The sequence below is a fragment of the Hemitrygon akajei genome, chromosome 17 (genome assembly GCF_048418815.1).
Source record: "Hemitrygon akajei chromosome 17, sHemAka1.3, whole genome shotgun sequence".
Lineage (NCBI taxonomy): Eukaryota > Metazoa > Chordata > Chondrichthyes > Myliobatiformes > Dasyatidae > Hemitrygon > Hemitrygon akajei.
In genome coordinates, this window is record NC_133140.1 from 5,680,175 (window position 1) to 5,701,026 (window position 20,852).

At 43.4% G+C, this 20,852-nt stretch overlaps 1 protein-coding gene across 7 annotated transcripts in view; it reads left to right on the top strand.

The window, feature by feature from the left end:
* Positions 1 to 20,852, top strand: part of ogfod1 (2-oxoglutarate and iron-dependent oxygenase domain containing 1) — a 72,679-nt gene that overhangs the window by 39,234 nt on the left and 12,593 nt on the right. For 5 of the 7 annotated variants that reach the window (XM_073069605.1, XM_073069607.1, XM_073069609.1 and 2 more), the window contains 3 exons: positions 5,160 to 5,273; positions 8,167 to 8,246; positions 9,903 to 10,225. In XM_073069605.1, the coding sequence (XP_072925706.1) occupies positions 5,160 to 5,273; positions 8,167 to 8,246; positions 9,903 to 10,225 (517 nt within the window). The remainder of the gene's footprint in view (positions 1 to 5,159; positions 5,274 to 8,166; positions 8,247 to 9,902; positions 10,226 to 20,852) is intronic. The other 2 variants (XM_073069606.1, XM_073069608.1) reach the window with 1 other exon arrangement.

The following is a 20,852-nucleotide window of genomic DNA, read 5'->3' on the forward strand; positions in this document are numbered from 1 at the left end:
GGCACTGTTGATCAGAGATAGTGTCATGGCTACAGAAAAGGTGGACGCCATGGAGAGATTGTCTACGGAGTCTCTGGTTGGTGTTTAGGAACTGGAAGGGGTCAAATAACTTGGGTTTTTTTTATAGGCCACCCAATATTAACAAGGATATCAAGGAGCAGATAGGGAAACAGATCCTGGAAAGGTGTAATAATAAGAGTTGTCGTGATGGGAGATTTTAATTTCCCAAATATCGATTGGCATCTCCCTAGAGCAAGGGGTTTAGATGGGGTGGAGTTTGTTAGGTGTGTTCAGGAAAGTTTCTTGACATATTATGTAGATAAGCCTACAATAGGAGAGGCTGTACTTGATTTTGTGTTGGGAAATATACCTGGTCAGATCTCTCAGTGGGAGAGCATTTTGGAGATAGTGATCTTAACTCTATCTCCTTAACAATAGAATTGGAGAGAGATAGGAACAGACAAGTTAGAAAAGTGTTTCATTGGAGTAAGGGGAATTATGAGATTATCAGGCAGGAAATTGGAAGCTTAAATTGGAAACAGATGTTCTCAGGGAAAGATACGGAAGAAATGTGGCAAATGTTCAGGGGATATTTGAGTGGAGTTCTGCATAGGTACGTTCCAATGAGACAGGGAAGTTATGGTAGGGTACAGGAACTGTGGTGCACAAAGGCTGTAATAAATCTAGTCAAGAAGAAAAGCTTACAAAAGGTTCAGAGAGCTAGGTAATGTTAGAGATCTAGAAGATTGTAAGGCTAACAGGAAGGAGCTTAAGAAGGAAATAAGGGGAGCTAGAAGGGGCCATGAGAAGGCCTTGGCGGGCAGGATTAAGGAAAACCCCAAGGCATTCTACAAGTATGTGAAGAGCAAGAGGATAAGATGTGAAAGAATAGGACCTATCGAATGTGACAGTGGAAAAGTGTGTATGGAAACGGAGGAAATAGCAGAGGTACTTAATGAATATTTTACCTCAGTGTTTACTATGGAAAAGGATCTTGGTGATTGTAATGATGACTTGCAGCAGACTGAAAGGCTTGAGCATGTAGATATTAAGGAAGAGGATGTGCTGCAGCTTTTGGAAAACATCTAGTAGGATAAGTCACTGGGCTACTGTGGGATGTGAGGGAGGAGATTGCTGAGCCTCTGGTGATGATTTTTGCATCATCAATGGGGACAGGAGAGGTTCCGGAAGATTGGAGGGTTGTGGATATTGTTCCTTTATTCAAGGAAGGAAGTAGAGATAGCCCACTGAGTCTTACCTCAGTAAGTTGATGGAGAAGATCCTGAGAGGCAGGATTTATGAACATTAGGAGAGGTATAATATGATTAGGAGTAATCAGCATGGCTTTGTAAAGGGCAGGTCGTGCCTTACGAGCCTGATTGAATTTTTTGAGGATGTAACTAAACACATTGATGAAGGAAGAGCAGTAGATGTATATGGAATTCAGCGAGGCATTTGAAAAGGTACCCCATGCAAGGCTTATTGAGAAAGTAAGGAGGCATGGGATCCGAGGGGACATTGCTTTGTGGATCCAGAACTGGCTTGCCCCAGAAGGCAAAGAGTGGTTGCAGATGGGTCATATTCTGCATGAAGGTCAGTGACCAGTAGTGTGCCTCAGGGATCTGTTCTGGGACCCTTACTCTTCATGATTTTTATAAATGACCTGGATGAGGAAGTGGTTTGCTGATGACACAAAGATTGGAGGTGTTGTGGATAGTGTGGAGGGCTGTCAGAGGGACAATGTCAGTGGGACATTGATAAGATGCAAAACTGGGCTGAGAAGTGGCAGTTGGAGTTCAACCCAGATAAGTGTGAAGTGGTTCATTTTGGTAGGTCAAATATGATGGCAGAATATGGTAATAATGGTAAGACTCTTGGCAGTGTGCAGGATCAGAGGGATCTTGAGGTCTGAGTCCATAGGGCGCTCAAACCAGCTGCACATCAATTGTGGAATTGAATTTAGGAGCCGAGAGGTAATGTTGCAGCTATATAGGACCTTGGTCAGACCCCACTTGGAGTACTGTGCTCAATTCTGGTCGCATCACTACAGGAAGGATGTGGAAGCCATAGAAAGGGTGCAGAGGAGATTTACAAGGATGTTGCCTGGATTGGGGTGTATGTCTTATGAATAGGTTGAGTGAACTCGGCCTTTTCTCCGTGGAGTGACGGAGGATCAGAGATGACCTGATAAATGTGCGTAAGATGGTGAGAGGCATTGATCGTGTGGATAGTCAGAGGCTTTTTCTCAGGGCTGAAATGGTTGCCACAAGAGGACACAGGTTTAAGGTGCTGGGGAGTAGGTACAGAGCAGATAGAAACATAGAAAACCTACAGCACAATACAGGCCCTTTGGCACACAAGGTTGTGCTGAACATGTCCATACCTTAGAAATTACTAGGCTTACCTGTAGCCCACTATTTTACTAAACTCCATGTACCTATCCAAAAGTCTCTTAAAAGACCCTATCATATCTGCTTCCACCACCGTTGCCGGTAGCCCATTCCATGCACTCACCACTCTCTGAGTAAAAACCCTGACATCTGTGGTTAAGAAGGGGATCTTATAGAAACATACAAAATTTTGAAAGGGATGGATAAGATACAAGTAGGAAAGTTGTTTGCATTGGTAGGTGAGACTAGAACTAGGGGACATTGCCTCAATTCAGGGGGAGAAGATTTAGGAGGGAGATGAGGAGAAACTGTTTTTCCCAGAGAGTGGTGAACCTGTGGAATTTTCTGCCCAGGGAAACAGATGATGTTTCTTCACTAAATATATTTAAGATTACAGTTAGATAGATTTTTACATTGTAGGAGAATTAAGGGTTACAGGGAAAAGGCAGGCAGATGGAGCTGAGTTTACAGACAGATCAGCCATGTCGGAGCAGGCTCGATGGGCCAGATGGCCTACTGCTCCTATTTCTTATGTTCTTAGGTTCTAAAAGTCAGGCTGCCTGGAGAAATGGGGGTAGGAACCTACACCAAGGGCCTCCCTGCCATGCTATCAAGGGGCAAGGAAGGGCAGAGGAACTGGAACAGGGAGAACTGAAAGTGGAGTAATTAAATATTACAGCTGTGGTCAAGAGGGTCACATTAAGAGAGAATGCCCAAACCTGAGACGAGAAAGAGCAGAGCAATGCGGTTTGCCCTTGGAGGGACCAGAAAGACTGAGCCCACAAAATAGCATGGTGGAGACACCACCATCCAGGGAATTGTACCCTGAGCCTCAATGTCTGGCCTCCCTTCTCTATCACCTGTTTAACCTCCCTCTCGCACTGTCTCCAAGTTTTCATAGTGTGAAGATGGGAGGAGCCCTTTTATGTGATTCACTGTCGGTTAGCATCAGGCAGAGAAAGCATTTCAGAAAACAGGCAGTATAATTTTCATCATTGCAAGAGAATTTCACTGAAGAAGAGGAGTATCTTCCTACAGTTAAGTGAAATTGCTGCTGGAATATTGTGTACAGGTAGCCCCTGAGTTACGAACGTCCGACTTACGGACAACTCGTACTTACGAACCGAGCAAGGAGTACGCCGTCTGCCATTTTAAGTCAGATCACAATGCCATCCGCCATCTTAAGTTGGATCGCGACACTGTCCGCCATTTTAAGTCATTGTTGTTGACACTGTGTTGAATGTTTAACTTTGTATTTGGCTTAAACTTTCCTTAGTAAGATTCACTCTGACCCTGCCCCCCCCCCCCCCCCCCCCATTCCGGTTGGCTGGTGGCGCAGTGAGATCAGCACCGGTCTCAAGAATGGAAGTGTCCGAGTTCGATTCAGTGACAGACCGCTCCCGTGCCAGGTGGTTGTTGTGCTCGCAAATCGATCTCGTTAAAAAAACCCACTGCCACCTCCAGTTTAAATTCCCATGCGGAATATTGTGGATGATCAAATACCCAAACCCAGCACAGCCCCCACTTGTCGCATTTAGCCTGTCTCAGTGGACCCAGTGGTCCTCGGGAGCCGGCGGAGCTCGGGACCTGCCGCCCGCAATGTTTCTGTTCCATTGACAGGAAGTGATTGCGATTGAAAATAAAGTGGAAATAAAGCGTTTGGAAAGAGGTGAAACACCATCGGGCATTGGAAAAGCGTTAGGCTACAGTTGATCAACGATTAGAACAATTTTAAAGGATAACGGATAAAGTGAGAATAATGGAGCATGTGAAAGGCCCTGCCCCGAAGAAAGCTACAATGATTACTAAGCAACACAGTGGTTTAATTATTGGAATACATAGGTTTCTTAAGTGTTTTATATGCATAGAAAGGTAAAATATATACTATGTACTAAGACAAGCGTTTGACTAACTGATGCTAAATAATACTGGATGTACTTGTTTCGACTTATGTACAAATCCGACTTAAAGACGGACTCAGGAATGGAACTCATACGTAACCCGGGGACTGCCTGTACAAGCCATATTTACCTACCTATAGAAGGTTATACTTATCATGTTCATCAGAGTGATTCCTGTCAGGAAGGGTTTGTTATTTAAATAAACATTAAATAAACTGGGTCATTGACATTTAGAGTTTTTAAGAATGAGAGATGATGCATTGTAAACTATCAATTGGAAATTAATGTTTTGTGCTTCATGGAGACCTGACTGACAGAGAAGATACCAGATCACAGGATCATGCCATCGAGCCCTCTGGGTTCTCCCTGTTCCACGCAGATAATTCTAGAAACCTCTCAGGGGAGAGTAGATGGGGTATGCTTCATGGTCAGTTATGCTTGGTGCGATCCCTGGAGTGTGCACGCCCTCAAGTCCATTTGTTCCCCGGAACTGGAGTACCTTGTGCCACTGTGTAGACCTTCCTGGCTACCTAGGGAGTTTACGGCTCTTATTATCACAGCTGTGTATACTGCACCGCAGGCTGATACTGACCTGGCACTTACGGAATTGTATGAGACCATCAGCACCTTGGAGACTACACATCCAGAGGCTACCTTCATTGTTGCTGGTGGATTTAATAAAGCGTCATTGTCTAAAGTCTCTCCGAAGTTTTGCATGATAGTGAAAAATAGATTAAATATAATCTTGACAATGATGTAGCATTTTGTATTATCTGTTTTTGCTTCTTACAAGAAAACAGCAGGAAGTTCAAAACTAATACCAATGAGAGACTAATGATTTGTGACATTTTTCCTTACCATATTTTAGGAAAAAATTCTTTATGAATGGATCAATCCGATTTACATAGATATGTCAGCGCAGGCTAATATCCAGGAGCAGTTTGAAGAAAAATCTGAGATTCTTCTAAAGGATTTTTTCAAGGTACATGTTCAGCCTAAGATTAAGTCAGTTCAATTTAGAACAAGCCTTGAGAGCATGAACAGAAAAATAGACATGATTATGTCACAATTTCCAACTATTTTTGGTGTAAGTTCATTTCCTTGTTAAAATGTCAGTTTATGATATCTCGTTTTCCACCATTTCTACCTCTGATACCATATATGTTGGAAAAAAATGCATCTACATGGAAGCTATGGTTTTAGATTTCCCAAAAGTGCTTCACAGCCAGAAGTATTCTCAGAGTGAAAATGAAAGAAACTCCAGATATTGGAAATTTGACATTAAAGCAGAAGACATGGAAATAGTCATCAGGTCCATCCATAACTTTGGGAAGATGAAGCCTGACCTGCTGAGTATTTCCAACACTGTTTCTCTTTATTTGGCTGGCACCAGGGCAGGAATGGATTCTCAATATTCCCGGATTTCAGTGTTTTAAAAGGGATAGAAAAGGGGGAAAAATGGGAGGAGGGGTGGCATTACTGGTCAGGGATACTATTACAGCTACAGAAAGGGTGGGTAATGTAGCAGGATCCTCTTTTGAGTCAGTATGGGTGGAAGTCAGGAACAGGAAGGGAGCAGTTACTCTATTGGGAGTATTCTATAGGCCCCCTGGTAGCAGCAGAGATACCAAGGAGCAGATTGGGAGGCAGATTTTGGAAAGGTGCAAAAATAACAGGGTTGTTATCATGGGTGACTTTAACTTTAACAGGTCACAGATCTCTCAGTGGGTGAGCATCTGGGGGACAGATTAGCCTTTAGCATTATCATAGAAAAGGATAGAATCAGAGAGGACAGGAAAGATTTTAATTGGGGAAGGGCAAATTATGAGGCTATGAGGCTAGAACTTGTGGCTGTGAATTGGGATGATTATTTGCAAGGAAGTGTACTATGTATATGTGGTCGATGTTTAGGGATCTCTTTGAGGATGCTAGGGATAAATTTGTCCCGGTGAGGAAGATAAAGAATGGTAGGGAGAAGGCCCCAAGGCAGTCTTCAATTATGTGAAGAACAAAAGGATGACAGGAGTGAAGGTAGGACCAATTAGAGATAAAGGTGGGACGATGTGCCTGGAGGCTGTGGAAATGAGCACGGTCCTCAATGAATACTTCTGTTCTGTATTCACCAATGAAAGGTAACTTGATGACGGTGAGGACAATATGAGTGATGTTGAAGTTCTGGAGCATGACGGAATATTCCCCAGGCTGCTCCATGAGGCGAGGGAAGAGATTAATGAGCCTCTGGCTAGGATCTTTATGTCCTTGTTGTCCACGGGAATGGTACCGGAGGATTGAAGGGAGACGAATGTTGTCCCCTTGTACAAAAAAGTTAGTAGGGATAGTCCAGGTAATTATAGACCAGTGAGCCTTACGTTTGTGAAAAGATTCTTAGGCATAGGATCTATGGGCATTTAGAGAATCATGGTCTGATCAGGGACAGTCAGCATGGCTTTGTGAAGGGCAGATCATGTCTAACAAGCCTGATAGAGTTCTTTGAGGAGGTGACTAGGCATATAGATGAGGGAAGTGCAGTGGATGTGATCTTCATGGATGTTAGTAAGGCATTTGATAAGGTACCACATGGTAAACTTATTCAGAAAGTCAGAAGGAATGGGATCCAGGGAAGTTTGGCCAGGTGGATTCAGAATTGGCTTGCCTGCAGAAGGCAGAGGGTCATGGTGGAGGGAGTACATTTGGATTGGAGGGTTGTGACTAGTGGTGTCCCACAAGGATCGATTCTGGGACCTCTACTGTCTGTGATTTTTATTAACGACCTGGATGTGGGGGTAGAAGGGTGGCTTGGCAAGTTTGCAGATGACACAAAGGCTGGTGGTGTTGTGGATTGTGTAGAAGATTGCAAAGAGACATTGATAGGATGCAGGAGTGGGCTGAGAGGTGGCAGATGGAGTTCAACCTAAAGACGTGTGAGGTGGTACACTTTGGAAGGACAAACTCCAAGGCAGAGTACAAAGTAAATAGCAGGATACTTGATAGTGTGGAGGAGCAGAGGGATCTGGGGGTACATGTCCACAGATCCCTGAAAGTTGCCTCACAGGTAGATAGGGTAGTTAAGAAATTCTATGGGGTGTTAGCTTTCATAAGTGAAGGGATAGAGTTTAAGAGTCCCGAGGTAATGATGCAGCTCTATAAAACTCTGGTTAGGCCACACTTGGAGTACTGTGTCCAGTTCTGGTTACCTCACTATAGGAAGGATGTGAAAGCATTGGAAAGGGTACAGAGAAGATTGCATTAGAGAGTAATTATATTGCCTGGTTTGATGAGTATGCATTATGGTCAGAGATTACGGGGGCTCTTTGGAGAGAAGAAGGATGAGAGGAGACATGATAGAGGTATACAAGATATTAAGAGGAATAGATAGAGTGGACAGCCAGCGCCTCTTCCCCAGGGCACCACTGCTCAATACAAGAGGACGTGGCTTTAAGGTAAGGGGTGGGAAGTTCAAGGGGAATATTAGAGGAAGGATTTTTACTCAGAGAGTGGTTGGTGAGTGGAACTGAGTTGAACAGTGAGTTGCCTGAGTCTGTGGTGGAGGCAGATACACTAGTGAAATTTGAGAGACTACTAGACAGGTATATGGAGGAATTTAAGGTGGGGGGGGGATGTATGGCAGGCAGGGTTTACGGGTTGGCACAACATTGTGGGCCGAAGGGCCTGTATTGTGCTGTACTATTTTATGTTCTATTTCATATATTCTTTCCATATGCAAGTTATGTAGAGAAATGTTCCATTTTAATTTTGTGTGGTAAGCACCCTTATACTGCAATAATGGCCATATTACCGAAGTTAATAATCGCTTATAATGAGTGGGTACCACTGAGTGTGACTGTAATACAAATGTATTTTCTGCACTTGTTAAGAAAGAAAAATTCCAGATGATATGTGAGGCTGTATGTTGCTCGAAGATTAAATGGAAGAGAAGAGGACCTGCCAACAAAAGGTAGTTCAAGCAGAATTCTGAAAACATTGCCATTCATGAATCTTAATGCTGTTGAATGATAAAGGATGCTTTTGCTCCAAAATACCTGTACATAACTTGCCGCAGGACTTTTCTATAACTCTGCATCACTCCAAAACAACTAGGGCACCTAATCTAGAATGGAAGAAAAAGACAAGGTTGCCACACTTGCAGTTCATTTTGGGAATAGAAAAATTGCCGTTTGTACTACAAAGTTAACATTTTAGGAAGTTAAAAGCTAGGAGCTTGACTTTGACACTTTTTCTAAAGTTTCATTGTTCACAACAGTATGGTCTTTGCATACTGCACAATTGTGCAATTTAATATCTTTCATACTGATTTCTTCTGGTTTAAGATGGCGCTGATGATGACTACTTGCCGGTAGCAAACAAAAGAAAGAGAACTATTTGCTACTTTATTAATAATACTCTTTTGGGTAAACGATCACTGCAAGCAATAGCCTGTAACTTCCCTTTTGGAGTTGAATTGTTGAAACACCTGTAAGACCTGGCATTTTTACAGTAAGAACTGAAGTTTCAAACATGCAGGACAATTGCGACATGGCATGTACAGGCCAAATCAAGGTGGTGGGACCCGGGTCTGAGAGTGAGGAGGCATTGTTTGGCCATTGATGGAGCCAACTTGGAGGCAATTCACTGCGGCAGAAACAAGGTGAAGTGAGGCAGAGTTGACGCAGCGAGAGCTGATACTGAGGAATGACGCAGGTTTGATCGATTTAAATGCTGGGCCGAGTTCAAAATGTTAGGTGCAGGCCGAATCGAGGCAACATGGCCCAGTCCCAAGAGCATATCGAAGCTACAGGGCCCATGTACGAGAGCAAGGAATGACCCAAGGTTTGATTTAAGCACCAGGCCAAATTAGAGGGGACAGGTATGGGCCAAATCAGGCGGCGAGGTGCAGGCCATAGACCATGTCGAAGTGCCAGAGCCCAGGTCCTACAGTAAGGAATGACCCAAGGTTTGGATGATCTAAGTATCGGGCCAGACTGAAGATGTCAGGGTGTCAGGGCTGGACGCGGGGGACGTCTGGTTCAGCTTGCTGCTCCGCAAGGTTTACTCGTCTCTGTGCTGAACTGAGGTTGTGGCCTGCAAATAAAAGGTTACTGGGTTCCCTATAGTGAATACTGGCTTCATGGATATGGATTCACTTCCGTGAACTTCAGTTGTTGCTTGCTTTTGTTGTTTGCATAATTTTTATTTTCTGCATATTGGGTGTATGAAGGTCTTTTGTTTTTAATGGATTCCAAGGGGATTCTTTGTTTTGTGGCTGCCTGTAAGGAGACAAATCTAAAGCTGTATATAGTATCACACACAAAATGCTGGTGGAACGCAGCAGGCCACCAGCATTTTGTGTGTGTTGGTTGAATTTCCAGCATCTGCAGATTTCCTCATGTTTGCCTGTAGATAGTATACATATTTTGTCTTTGGTCTCTGCTGTCATCTTTTGTTGCTATGATGTGATGCTTCCTTTTCTTTACAATACAAGCTAACTTAAGCTTGAGCTCTTAGCAGATGGATTACCAACATTTGAGGTGAACCTTGAAATAAGTGACATACCTGGTTATTGTTGAGGCCTCAGACCTTTCATTTCCCAGTACCATGAAATATTCTCTGATAGTGCCTCTTTGTTTTATAGATGCTATGATCAAGCGGAGGAAGATGGTCTTCCTGACATTCTTGCTCAATGTATGAAGCTGTTTCGCTCTGAGGCCATGTTTCTGCTTCTGTCCAATTTTACTGGCTTAAAACTGCATTTCCTCGCAGCCTCAGATGATAGTGATGAATACGAGAATCAACTGGAGATGTCTAGTGGAAGTGAACATCCATGTTCCAGCAATGAAAAGTGTGGCAATTCACATTCAATGTATATTGAAGGCAATGACAGCAGAGGAGAAATAAAAGTGGAAACAGAAAAAACAATGCTGGGGGATGGTTCACAAGGTAAGATATCACAAAAAGTCCTGATGGAGGGTTTTGACTCGAAATGTTTACCTGTCTCTTTATTCCTTTCCATAGATGCAGCCTGACATACTGAGTTCTTCCAGTATTTTGTGTGTGTTACTCTGGATTTCCAGCATCTGCAGAATCTCTTGTGTATAAGATTTATTAAATAGTATTATTAGAAATTGGCATCTTCCGTAATGAGTACAAAATGAGACCAGTAGGTCTAGTTTGCCAGGCAAAGGCCAAACAAGAAATGGATTCAGTTTCCCTTCTCTGAAGTATAGTGAGGAGCCAGATGAGTAGTTGCAACTGTCCCAGAATTTCATGTCACTAATTCTAGTACAGGGTATTCTAACCCTTATCTGAAATGGTAGGGGCCAGTAGTGTTTTGGATTTTTTTCAGATTTTGGAGTATATAATGAGATAGCTTTGGATCACCATCATTTTGGGCTTTGAATTTATGTGCTGCTGATAAGCAGTCTTTGTCTTACATTTGTTCATCAAGCATATGTACAACAGTCAAAAATGATTACATACTGTTAATATAATGGGAATATAATGTATGCAAGGTAACAAAAGCAGCACAGCAGCATCGGGAGAATACCTGAATCAGGTGTTGATCAACAACAAACAACAGCAAGCTTTCAGTCTCCACCTACGATGTCATGTTTTGAGTAAAAGGTGATAGCACAATACACTTGTATTTTACTGTCGGTGTTATGTAAGGTATGAAACCAATCAGCATCGTAGATTTGTTCTGATTTTCATGATCAGCAATCACATTTAAAAATTTAATGCCGTGCCTTTTCTTAAATTTCTGCAACCAGTTTGCTGAATTTTCAATTTTCAGTTTGTCATGATAGTTTTGTTTGCTTCATGATCAGCATACCGTTAAACGGCATATATTTGGTCCGATACTGATGAATCTATTCTTTGTATACACAATCGATGTCACCTAAGAAGCTTCCCAGCGTTTTGTGGGATTTTCCATTTGTGACATCATATCAGCAATAAAAAGAAATTCAGATTTGGAAGTTTTCAGATTTTGGGATTTCAGAAAAGGTGTACTCAACCTGTACTGCCTTTGTCGTTGTGGCTATCCCTCGAGGTCAAAGATGATGGTCTTCGTTCAGTTTCCACAGAGTGAAGACCCTTGCGTGTGTATTTGTTTAACATGTACTTGATGTTGCACTCCAAGAAGCACACAATACTTCACAAATCATCCAACTGATTCCAATGGCGTGGAAACCACGACAATTGGAGCTAATGGATTTGTTGCAGCCTTCATCCACCTGTTCCACCGTTGAGGTCTTGGTTGGATTGTTCTTTGTCAGGGACCTCACCCTCAACCTTACTGCCATGGGTGACCCTACCAGGAGCATAGCTCCAGACGGCTTTGCTTTCGGGATCTCAGGACCACACAAGCTTCTCCACCATGACAAGGTGACAATCCACAGAGAAGACTGCCTTTGTAGTGTACATGTATTTACAGTAATTAATTTAATCTAAGTTGTCCAATTGCTTGGTGTAATTTGACCCATCAAGACTTAACTCAAATCAATTTTTTGATCCTTGCATTAAATAAATCATTATACTCCCATTGCTTTTAGTATAGAGTTGCACACTAGATTCATAGAGCAATACATTAGAGAAATAGGCCCTATTAACCTGCCTCATCCCATCAGTTTGCAGCAGGACTGTAGCCCTCCATACCCTTCCCATCCATGTATCTATACAAATTTCTCTTAAATGTTGAAATCGAACCCACACCCACCATTTCCACAGACAGCTTGTTCCTGAAATTCCTCCTCATATTCCGCTTAAATATTCCACCTTTCATCCTTAACCTATGACCTCTAGTTCCAGTCTCACTCAACTTCATTGGAAAAAGCCTACTTGCATTTACCTTATCTATCACCCTGATACTCTGGGATACCTCTATCAAATCTCCCCTCATTCTCCTACACACCAGGGAATAAAGACTGAACCTGTTCAACCTTACCCTATAACTCAGGTCCTCAAGCCTTGGCAACAAACTTGTAAATGTTTTTCTGTACTGTTCCATATTGGATAGATGGGAGAGACAAAAAAAAATGAACAATTGTTAATGACCTATAAATGAAATTTGTAAACATTGGAATACATTCTGTGAATTTCAGTGGATGATTTAGATTACATTTGCAAGTCAAATCAAAAGTTCTTGCGTGTCAGAACTCTGAACAAAAATCCAGCCAGCTGAATGTTTCCAATATTTGATATGATTTTTTTTTTCTTTAAATTTCTAAGTGTCTCAGTAGCATACAAAAACATCTCATGTCCTGGTCATGTACCAAGTCAAAAAGAATTGTATGAATTAGGTGATATTAGTGAAGTTGTTGAGACCATTACTGGGTTTTAACCAAAGGAAAGTTAGTATAATGTAGGTTTTGCATTGTGTCCTATATTGCTGACTTTTAATTCAGTGAGGAATAAAACTGAGTGTGTTTCAATACCAGGGTCATATCCAAAACTGTTCATTATTCAATGGCAGATCAGATTATAATTCCTCCTTCACTGGAATTTTAGAAATCAGTTTGTGATTGATGACGACAAGGGGAAACATATAATAGCGACCATAATGTAGAGTCAGGTAAATTTGTGTTAGAGGGTCAAGGAAGTACTTAACTGCCTGAATACAGATTGAATAGGAGACTGAGTTCAAGTGGCACACAGATCCCTCTGGATATATAGCCAGGAAAGTTAATTTAAATCAGAGGCGTGGAGACGCTGACAGAAGTTAAATAAGATATTGTCAAGGCAAATCAAATGACATTCAGACTCAAATATTGATATTGTCAGGGAATTCAAAACAACACTCGGACCCAGATATTCAATTGTCTTTTATTTCCATGCCCACGTGAAAATCATCTCTCAGAGAGTGGTGATTCTGAATTATACAATTCACAATGCTCCCTTTTCAGACAGCTACAGACTTCAAATCAAGGTTTCCTGATGAAGTAAACAGATGTAACAATCCAAGCATTTATGAGACTGAATAAAAATAGCTTTTTGTAACATGCCCTGCAGCTGGGTGAGGGTGGGTAGCAATTAGCTCAGTGTCTTGCTGGTATGTTTTAATAATACTTGGTTTTCTATGCTGCCTTTTACCTTGTGACATATTCTGTTCCCTTCTACTAGAAATTCAGCATTCACACATTATCATTAGAACCATAGAACACTACAGCACAGAAACAGGCCTTTTGGCCCATCTTGGCTGTGCCGAACCATTTTTCTGCCTAGTCCCACTGACCCATATCCCTCCATATACCTCTCATTCATGTACCTGTCCAAGCTTTTCTTAAATGTTAAAAATGAGCCCACTTCTACAACTTCATCTGACATCTCATTCCACACTCCCACCACTCTCTGTGGTGAAGAAGCCCCCCCCAATGTTCCCTTTAAACTTTTCCCCCTTCACCCTTAACCCATGTTCTCTGTTTTTTTTTCTCCCCTAGCCTCAGTAGAAAAAGCCTGCTTGCATTCACTCTATCTATACCCATCATAATTTTATATACCTCTATCAAATCTCCCCTCATTATTCTACGCTCCAGGGAATGAAGTCCTAACCTATTAAACCTTTTTCTGTAACTCAGTTTCTCAAGTCCCAGCAACATCCTTGTAAACCTTCTCTAGACTCTTTCAACCTTCCTGTAATTATCCTTCCTGTAATTTGGTGACCTAAACTGCACACAATACTCCAAATTCGGCCTCACCAATGCCTTATGCAACCTCACCATAACATTCCAACTCTTATACTCAATACTTTGATTTATAAAGGCCAATGTACCAAAAGCTCTCTTTACTACCCTATCTTCCTGTGACACCACCTTTAGGGAATTTTGTATCTGTATTCCTACTGCACTCTTCAGTGTCCTTCCATTTCCCTTGTATGTTCTACCTTGGTTTGTCCTTCCAAAGTGCAATACCTCACACTTGTCTGTGTTAAACTCCATCTGCCATTTTTCAGCCCATTTTTCCAGCTGGTCCAGATCCTTCTGCAAGCTTTGAAAACTTTCCTCACTGTGCACTACACCTCCTGTTTTTGTATCATCAGCAAAGACATTATCATCCAGATCATTGATATAGGTGACAAATAACAATGGACCCAGCACTGATCCCTGTAGCACAACACTAGTCACAGTCCTACACTCAGAGAAGCTATCCTCCACTACCACTCTCTGATTTCTCCCATTGAGCCAATGTCTAATCCAATTTACTACCTCACCATGTATACCTAACGACTGAATCTTCTTAACTAACCTCCCATGCGGGACCTTGTCAGAGGCCTTACTGAAGTCCATGTAGACAACATCAACTGCCTTCCCTTCATCCACTTTCCTCATAACCTCCTCGAAAAACTCTAATAGATTTGTTAAACATGGCTTACCACGCACAAAGACGTGTTGACTCTCCCTAATAAGTCCCTGTCCATCCAAATACTTGTAGATCCTATCTCTTAATATTCCATCCAATAATTTACCTACTACAGACGTCATACTTACAGGCCTATAATTTCCTGCATTACTTTTTGAGCCTTCTTTAAACAACGGAACAACATGAGCTATCCGCCAATCCTCTGGCACCTCATCTGTAGATACGGACATTTTAAATACTTCTGTCAGGGCCCCTAAAATTTCAACACTAGTCTCCTTCAAGGTCTGAGGGAATACCCTGTCGGGTCCTGGGGATTTATCTACTCTGATTTGCCTCAAGATAGCAAGCACCCCTCCTCTTCAATCTGTATAGGTTCCATGGCCTCACTACTTGTTGGCCTCATTTCCATTGACTCCATGCCAGTTTCCTTAGTAAATACAGACACAAAAAACCCATTTAAGATCCTCCCCATTTCTTTTGGTTCCATACATAGCCAAACACTCTGACCAATTTTATCCCTTACTATCCTTTTGCTCTTAATATACCTGTAAAAGCTCTTTGGATTATCCTTCACCTTGACTGCCAAGGCTACCTCATGTCTTCTTTTACCCTCCTGATTTCTTTCTTGTGCTTTTTGGACTTTTTATACTCCTTAAGTACCTTATTAGCTCCCTTTTTCTGTTCTCTTCTTCTTTATCAGAGTTCCAATATCCCTAGAGAACCAAGGTTCCTTATTCTTACTCACTTTGCCTTTAATCCTGACAGGAACATACAAACTCTGCACTCTCAATATTTCTCCTTTGAAGGCCTCCCACTTACCAATCACATCCTGGCCAGAAAACAAACTGTCCCAATCCATGCTTTTTAGATCCTTTCTCATTTCTTCAAATTTGGCCTTTTTCCAGTTTAGAACCTAAACCTGAGGACTAGATCTATCTTTATCCATGATCAAGTTGAAACTAATAGTGCTATGATCACTGGAACCAAAGTGTTCCCCTACACACACTTCCATCACCTGTCCTAACTCGTTTCCTAATAGAAGATCTAATACTGCATCCTCTCTAGTTGGTACCTCTATATATTGATTTAGAAAACTTTCCCGAACACATTTTACAAATTCTAACCTGTCTAGACCTTTAACGTATGGAAGTCCCAATCAATATGCGGAAATTTAAAATCCCCTATCACAACTTTATGTTTCCTGCAGTTGTCTGCTATCTCTCTGCAGATTTGCTCATCCAATTTTCGCTGTCTGTTGGGTGGTCTATAATACAACCCCATTAATGTGGTCATACCCTTCCTGCTTCTCAGCTCCACCCATATGGCCTCGTAGACAAGCCCTCTAATCTGTCCTGTCTGAGCACTGCTGTAGTATTTTCCCTGACTAGCAATGCCACGCACCCCCCCCCCACCTTCCATTCCTCTACTTCTATCACATCTGAAACATCGGAACCCTAGAACACTAAGCTGCCAGTCATGCCCCTCCTGTAGCCAAGTTTCATTAATGGCTACAATGTTATAATTCCACATGTCAATCCACGCCCTCAGCTCGCCAGCCTTCCCCACAATATTCCTCGCATTGAAATAGGCACACTTCAGAGGATTATTACCACCACACACAACCCTTCTATTTGTGACTTTGCATGAAAGTTTAACATCATTTATTTTCACCCCTGCTCCATTATCTGCTCTGTCACTCTGGTTCCCATCTCCCTGGAAATCTAGTTCAAACCCCCCCCCCCCCCCCCCCCCAATAGCACTAACAAACCTCCCTGCAAGGATATTGGTCCCCCTGTAGTTAAGGTGTAATCCGTCTCTCTTGTACAGGTCCTACCTGCCCCAGAAGAATTCCCAATGATCCTGAAATCTGAAACCCTGCCCTGTACACCAGTTTCTCAGCCACGTGTTCATCCTCCAGAGCATCCTATTCTTACCCTCACTGGCACATGACAAGGGTAGGAATCCTGAGATTACCACCCTCGAGGTCCTGCTTTTTAACTTCCTACCAAGCTCTCTATACTCATTCTTCAGGACCTCCTCACTCTTTCTTCCTACATCATTGTTACCGATGTGTACCATGACATCTGGCTGCTCACCCTCCCCATTTCAGAATGCTGTGCACGCGATCAGAGACATCCCTGACCCTGGCACCCAGGAGGCAACAAACCATCCAGGAGTCTCTGTCGCGACCACAGAACCTTCTGTCTGTACCGCTAACTATCGAGTCCCCTATCACTACCGCTCTCCTCTTCTTCCCCCCTCCCTTCTGCGCTGCAGAACCAGACTCAGTGCCAGAGATCTGACTTCTGCAGCTTGTCCCAGGTAAGTCATCCCCCCAACAGTATCCAAATCGGTATACTTGTTGAGGGATATGGCCACGGGGAACCCTGCTCTGCCTGCCCTTTCCCCTTCCCGCACCTGACAGTAACCCAATTACCCGTACTCTGCTTCTTTGGCGTAACTGCCTCCCTGTAGCTACTATCTATAAACTTCTCATTCTCCCGAATGATCCGGAGGTCATCCAGCTCCTGATCCAGTTTTCAAACACGGTTTGTTAGGAGCTGCTGCTGGATGCACTTCTTGCAGGTGTCGTTGTCAGGGACACCAGAGGTCTTCCTGACTTCCCACATCCTGGAAGAGGAGCATTCCAACATCCTGCCTGGCATTCTCTCTACTCTAAACAAACAAAACAAAACTTCGGAACCTACCCTCACCTCTGTCTGTTCATACCGAAGCCTGTTGAGCTAAAGCTGTCCCACTCTGACTCAGTCCACTCCGATGATGGCCATTGTATATGATGGTCTTTTCTTAAACCATTGGCGCACTACATCACGCTCCTGCGCAGTCTAGCCTCTTTGCCCTGATCAGTTAAAAAAGGCTTCTCTCTGAGATGCCTTTACTACTTCACTTTCTGCCTCTTGCTTCGATTAACCCTTTAAGTTCCCTCATAGTCCCCTCCTTGACCACCCTGATCAATTTCTCCTGCCTGAAAGGGTGGCGCGTAAGAGGTGGGAGTATGTCACATGGCAAGACAAGCTTCCTCATCATATTTGGGGTCATGCGTCTTAATTGCTCTCCGGGGAACTTTGGTAACCTGGGGAAACATGCGTGCCCTGGGTGTTTTGCAAAAACAGGAAACAGCCGAAGATCCTTGGCACCGCAGTAGCCCTACTATCAGGTTTATTAGAAATGGAATGAACGGTGTGTTATCACGGCCCACCACCTTCCAAAAGGCCTCCAAATAGCCACCATTTCTCTGTGGTTGTAATTATGAAATTCCTTTCCTATTTTCCCGATTTGTTTTGCACTTTTCTGTATAAGGTCTGTTAAATGGGTAATATTTTTGGATTCATCGGGATGTAGGTGCAACACTCTTGACCTATAAGGGTGCACTCTACTCACATCGCAGCTAATATAAAATCAAGGGCCATCCTGTTCTGTGAGCTTTGCACTTGATTATTGCTAACCTCTATGTACTACATGTAAAAGATTATACTACATGTAAAGGCAGTCGTCTTGGTCGTTTAACCAGAGATGCTTCCACCGAGTAACAAAATCATTGACCACACCGAAAGTGTAGCGGGAGTCTGTCTAAATGTTTGTGGTATTACCGGCTGCCTGTGTCGATATTCCTGAGGGAAGAGATGCAGTCTCTAGTGTCTCGAAGGGTGTATCATGCCGGAATGGAGTGGACAAGAGGACCCATCAGTAAAAAGGATTAGGTCTGGGTTGTCTAACGGGGTGGAGTGGAGGCCTAGTTGGGGTGAGGTTATCGTTTCAGCTGCCTCCAAACAATTATGGGGCTCAGTTGGTTCTGGATAGGGCACCAGAGTAGAAGGGTTAAATGCTGGGGCACGCTTAAATGCAAGATTAGGTTTACCAAGGAGCATGACCTTGTAGCCCATCCGGTGAGCTGTGGTGAATTGTTGGGTTGCCACCAAATTGAGTTTTGTAGCACTGCGTGGGGTGTCGAGACTGTGCAGGAGTGGTCAAGGATTAGCAAAGTTGCGCTGTCAACAATTAGCGCTGTGGCGGCTACTGCTCAAAGGCATCCGGGTGTTCTGCGGACTACAGGGGGCAGGAGAGTCAATTAGTAGGCAATGGGTCTTTGAAGTTTGCCAGGTTCCTGCATGATGTCAGCGCATTAGGGTTAGGGTGAAACCCTCCTTCTTGTTCACATAAAACTGAAAAGGCTTGGTGTGGCCTGGCAGACCAAGAGCAGAGACCTGCAGCAGGGCTTGGCGTAGTGCGGTGAAAAAGGCCTCACTTTCCTTGGTCCACTGAATGGTGTCTGGTGCCTTCTGAGCCAGTGCCTCTTGCTTTATACTCCCTGACCCTAGAGTAGAAGCCTCCCTAGAGTATGTAGCCTAGGTACGTAGCCAATAATTAGCAGTACTGAACTTTAGATCGAGAAGCATGGTGGCCCCTTGCAGCTTGGTGATTCAGAAGAACAATTGAGTCCTCTGCGAATATGCAGACTTGTGGAAGCCAGTCTGCATACTGGCAGTGCACTGCAACTACACCATTTTCTCCAAAAGGGGCAAATCAGTCAGGTGATCATGAGCAGCTGCCACATAAATTGCTAGACTTTCTGTGTATCCTTAGGGAAGACAGGTCCAAGTGTACTGCTGGCCGTTGTAGATAAAGGCGTGTAGATACTGGTTACCTCATGCAAGGGGATGGAGAAGGCAGAACATAAGTCGACCACTGTGTACCAGTGACTCTGCAAGGGAATAGTGGTCAATAGAATATTTACATCTGGCAGAACCAGCGAGATGTGTTGTTTACATTACATTTCAGTCTCAGTTTGAATGTGCACTGTGCAATTCATATTAATATGTACTAAATAGTATGTTCAACAGAACAGTCAATATAGCTTAGAAATACAACTGTGTCAGCATGAATTACTCAGTCTGTTGGCCTGGTGGAAGAAGCCGTCCCGGGGCATGTTGGTCTTGGCTTTAATGCTGTGGTACCGTTTCCTGGATGGTAGCAGCTGAAACTGTTTGTGGTTGGGGTGACTCAGGTCCCCAATGATCTTTTGGCCCCTTTTTACGCACCTGTTGATATAAATGTCCTGAATAGAGGGAAGTTCACATCTACAGATGTGCTGGGCTTTTCCCACCACTCTGCAGAATCCTGCGATTGAGTGAAGTGCACTTCCCATACCAGGCAGTGATGCAGCCAGTCAAGATTCTCTCAATTGTGCCCCTGTTGAAAGTCCTTAGGATTTGGGGACTCATGCCAACTTCTTCAACTGTCTGAGGTGAAAGAGGCACTGCTTATGCTTTTTTTACTACACAGCTGGTATGTCCAGACCATGTGAGGTTCTCAGTTTTGAGTATGCAGAGGAACTTAAAGCTGCTCACCATCTCAATCCCAGATCCATTGATGTCAGTAGGGGTGAGCCTGTTTCCGTTCCTCTTGTCGTCCACAATCAGCTCCTTTGTTTTTGTGACATTGAGGGAGAGGTTGTTTTCTTGACGCCACTGTGTCAGAGTGATGACTTCTTCTCAGACCATAAGACCTAGGAGCAGAATTAGGCCATCTGACCCATGAAGTCACGGCTGATGCTTTTTTAAAAATTTCTTCCTCCACCCCAGTTCCCAGCCTTCTCCCCGTAACCTTTGATGCCATGTCCAATCAAGAACCTATCAAACTCTGCCTTAAATACACCCAGTGATCTGGCCTCCACAGCTGCATATGGCAACAAATTCCACAAATTCACCACTCTTTGGCTAAAGAAATTTCTCTGCATCTCTGTTTTGAAAGGGCACCCTTCTATCCTGAGGCTGTGCCCTCTTGTCCTAGACCCTCCCACCATGGGAAACATCCTTTCCACATCTGAGAGGCATTGGTCATGTGGATAGTCGGAGGCTTTTTCCCAGGGCTGAAAAACCTAACACGAGAGGGCACAGTTTTAAGGTGCTTGGAAGCAGGTACAGAGGAGATATCAGGTAAGTTTTTTACGCAGAGAGTGGTGAGTGCGTGGAATGGGCTGCCGGCGACGGTGGTGGAGGTGGATACGATAGGGTCTTTTAAGAGACTCCTGGATGGGTACAGGGAGCTTAGAAAACTAGAGGGCTATGGGTAACCCTAGGTAATTTCTAAATTAAGTACATGTTCAGCACAGCATTGTGGGCTGAAGGCCTGTATTGTACTATAGGTTTTCTATGTTTCTATCTACTCTGTCTGGGCATTTCAACATTTC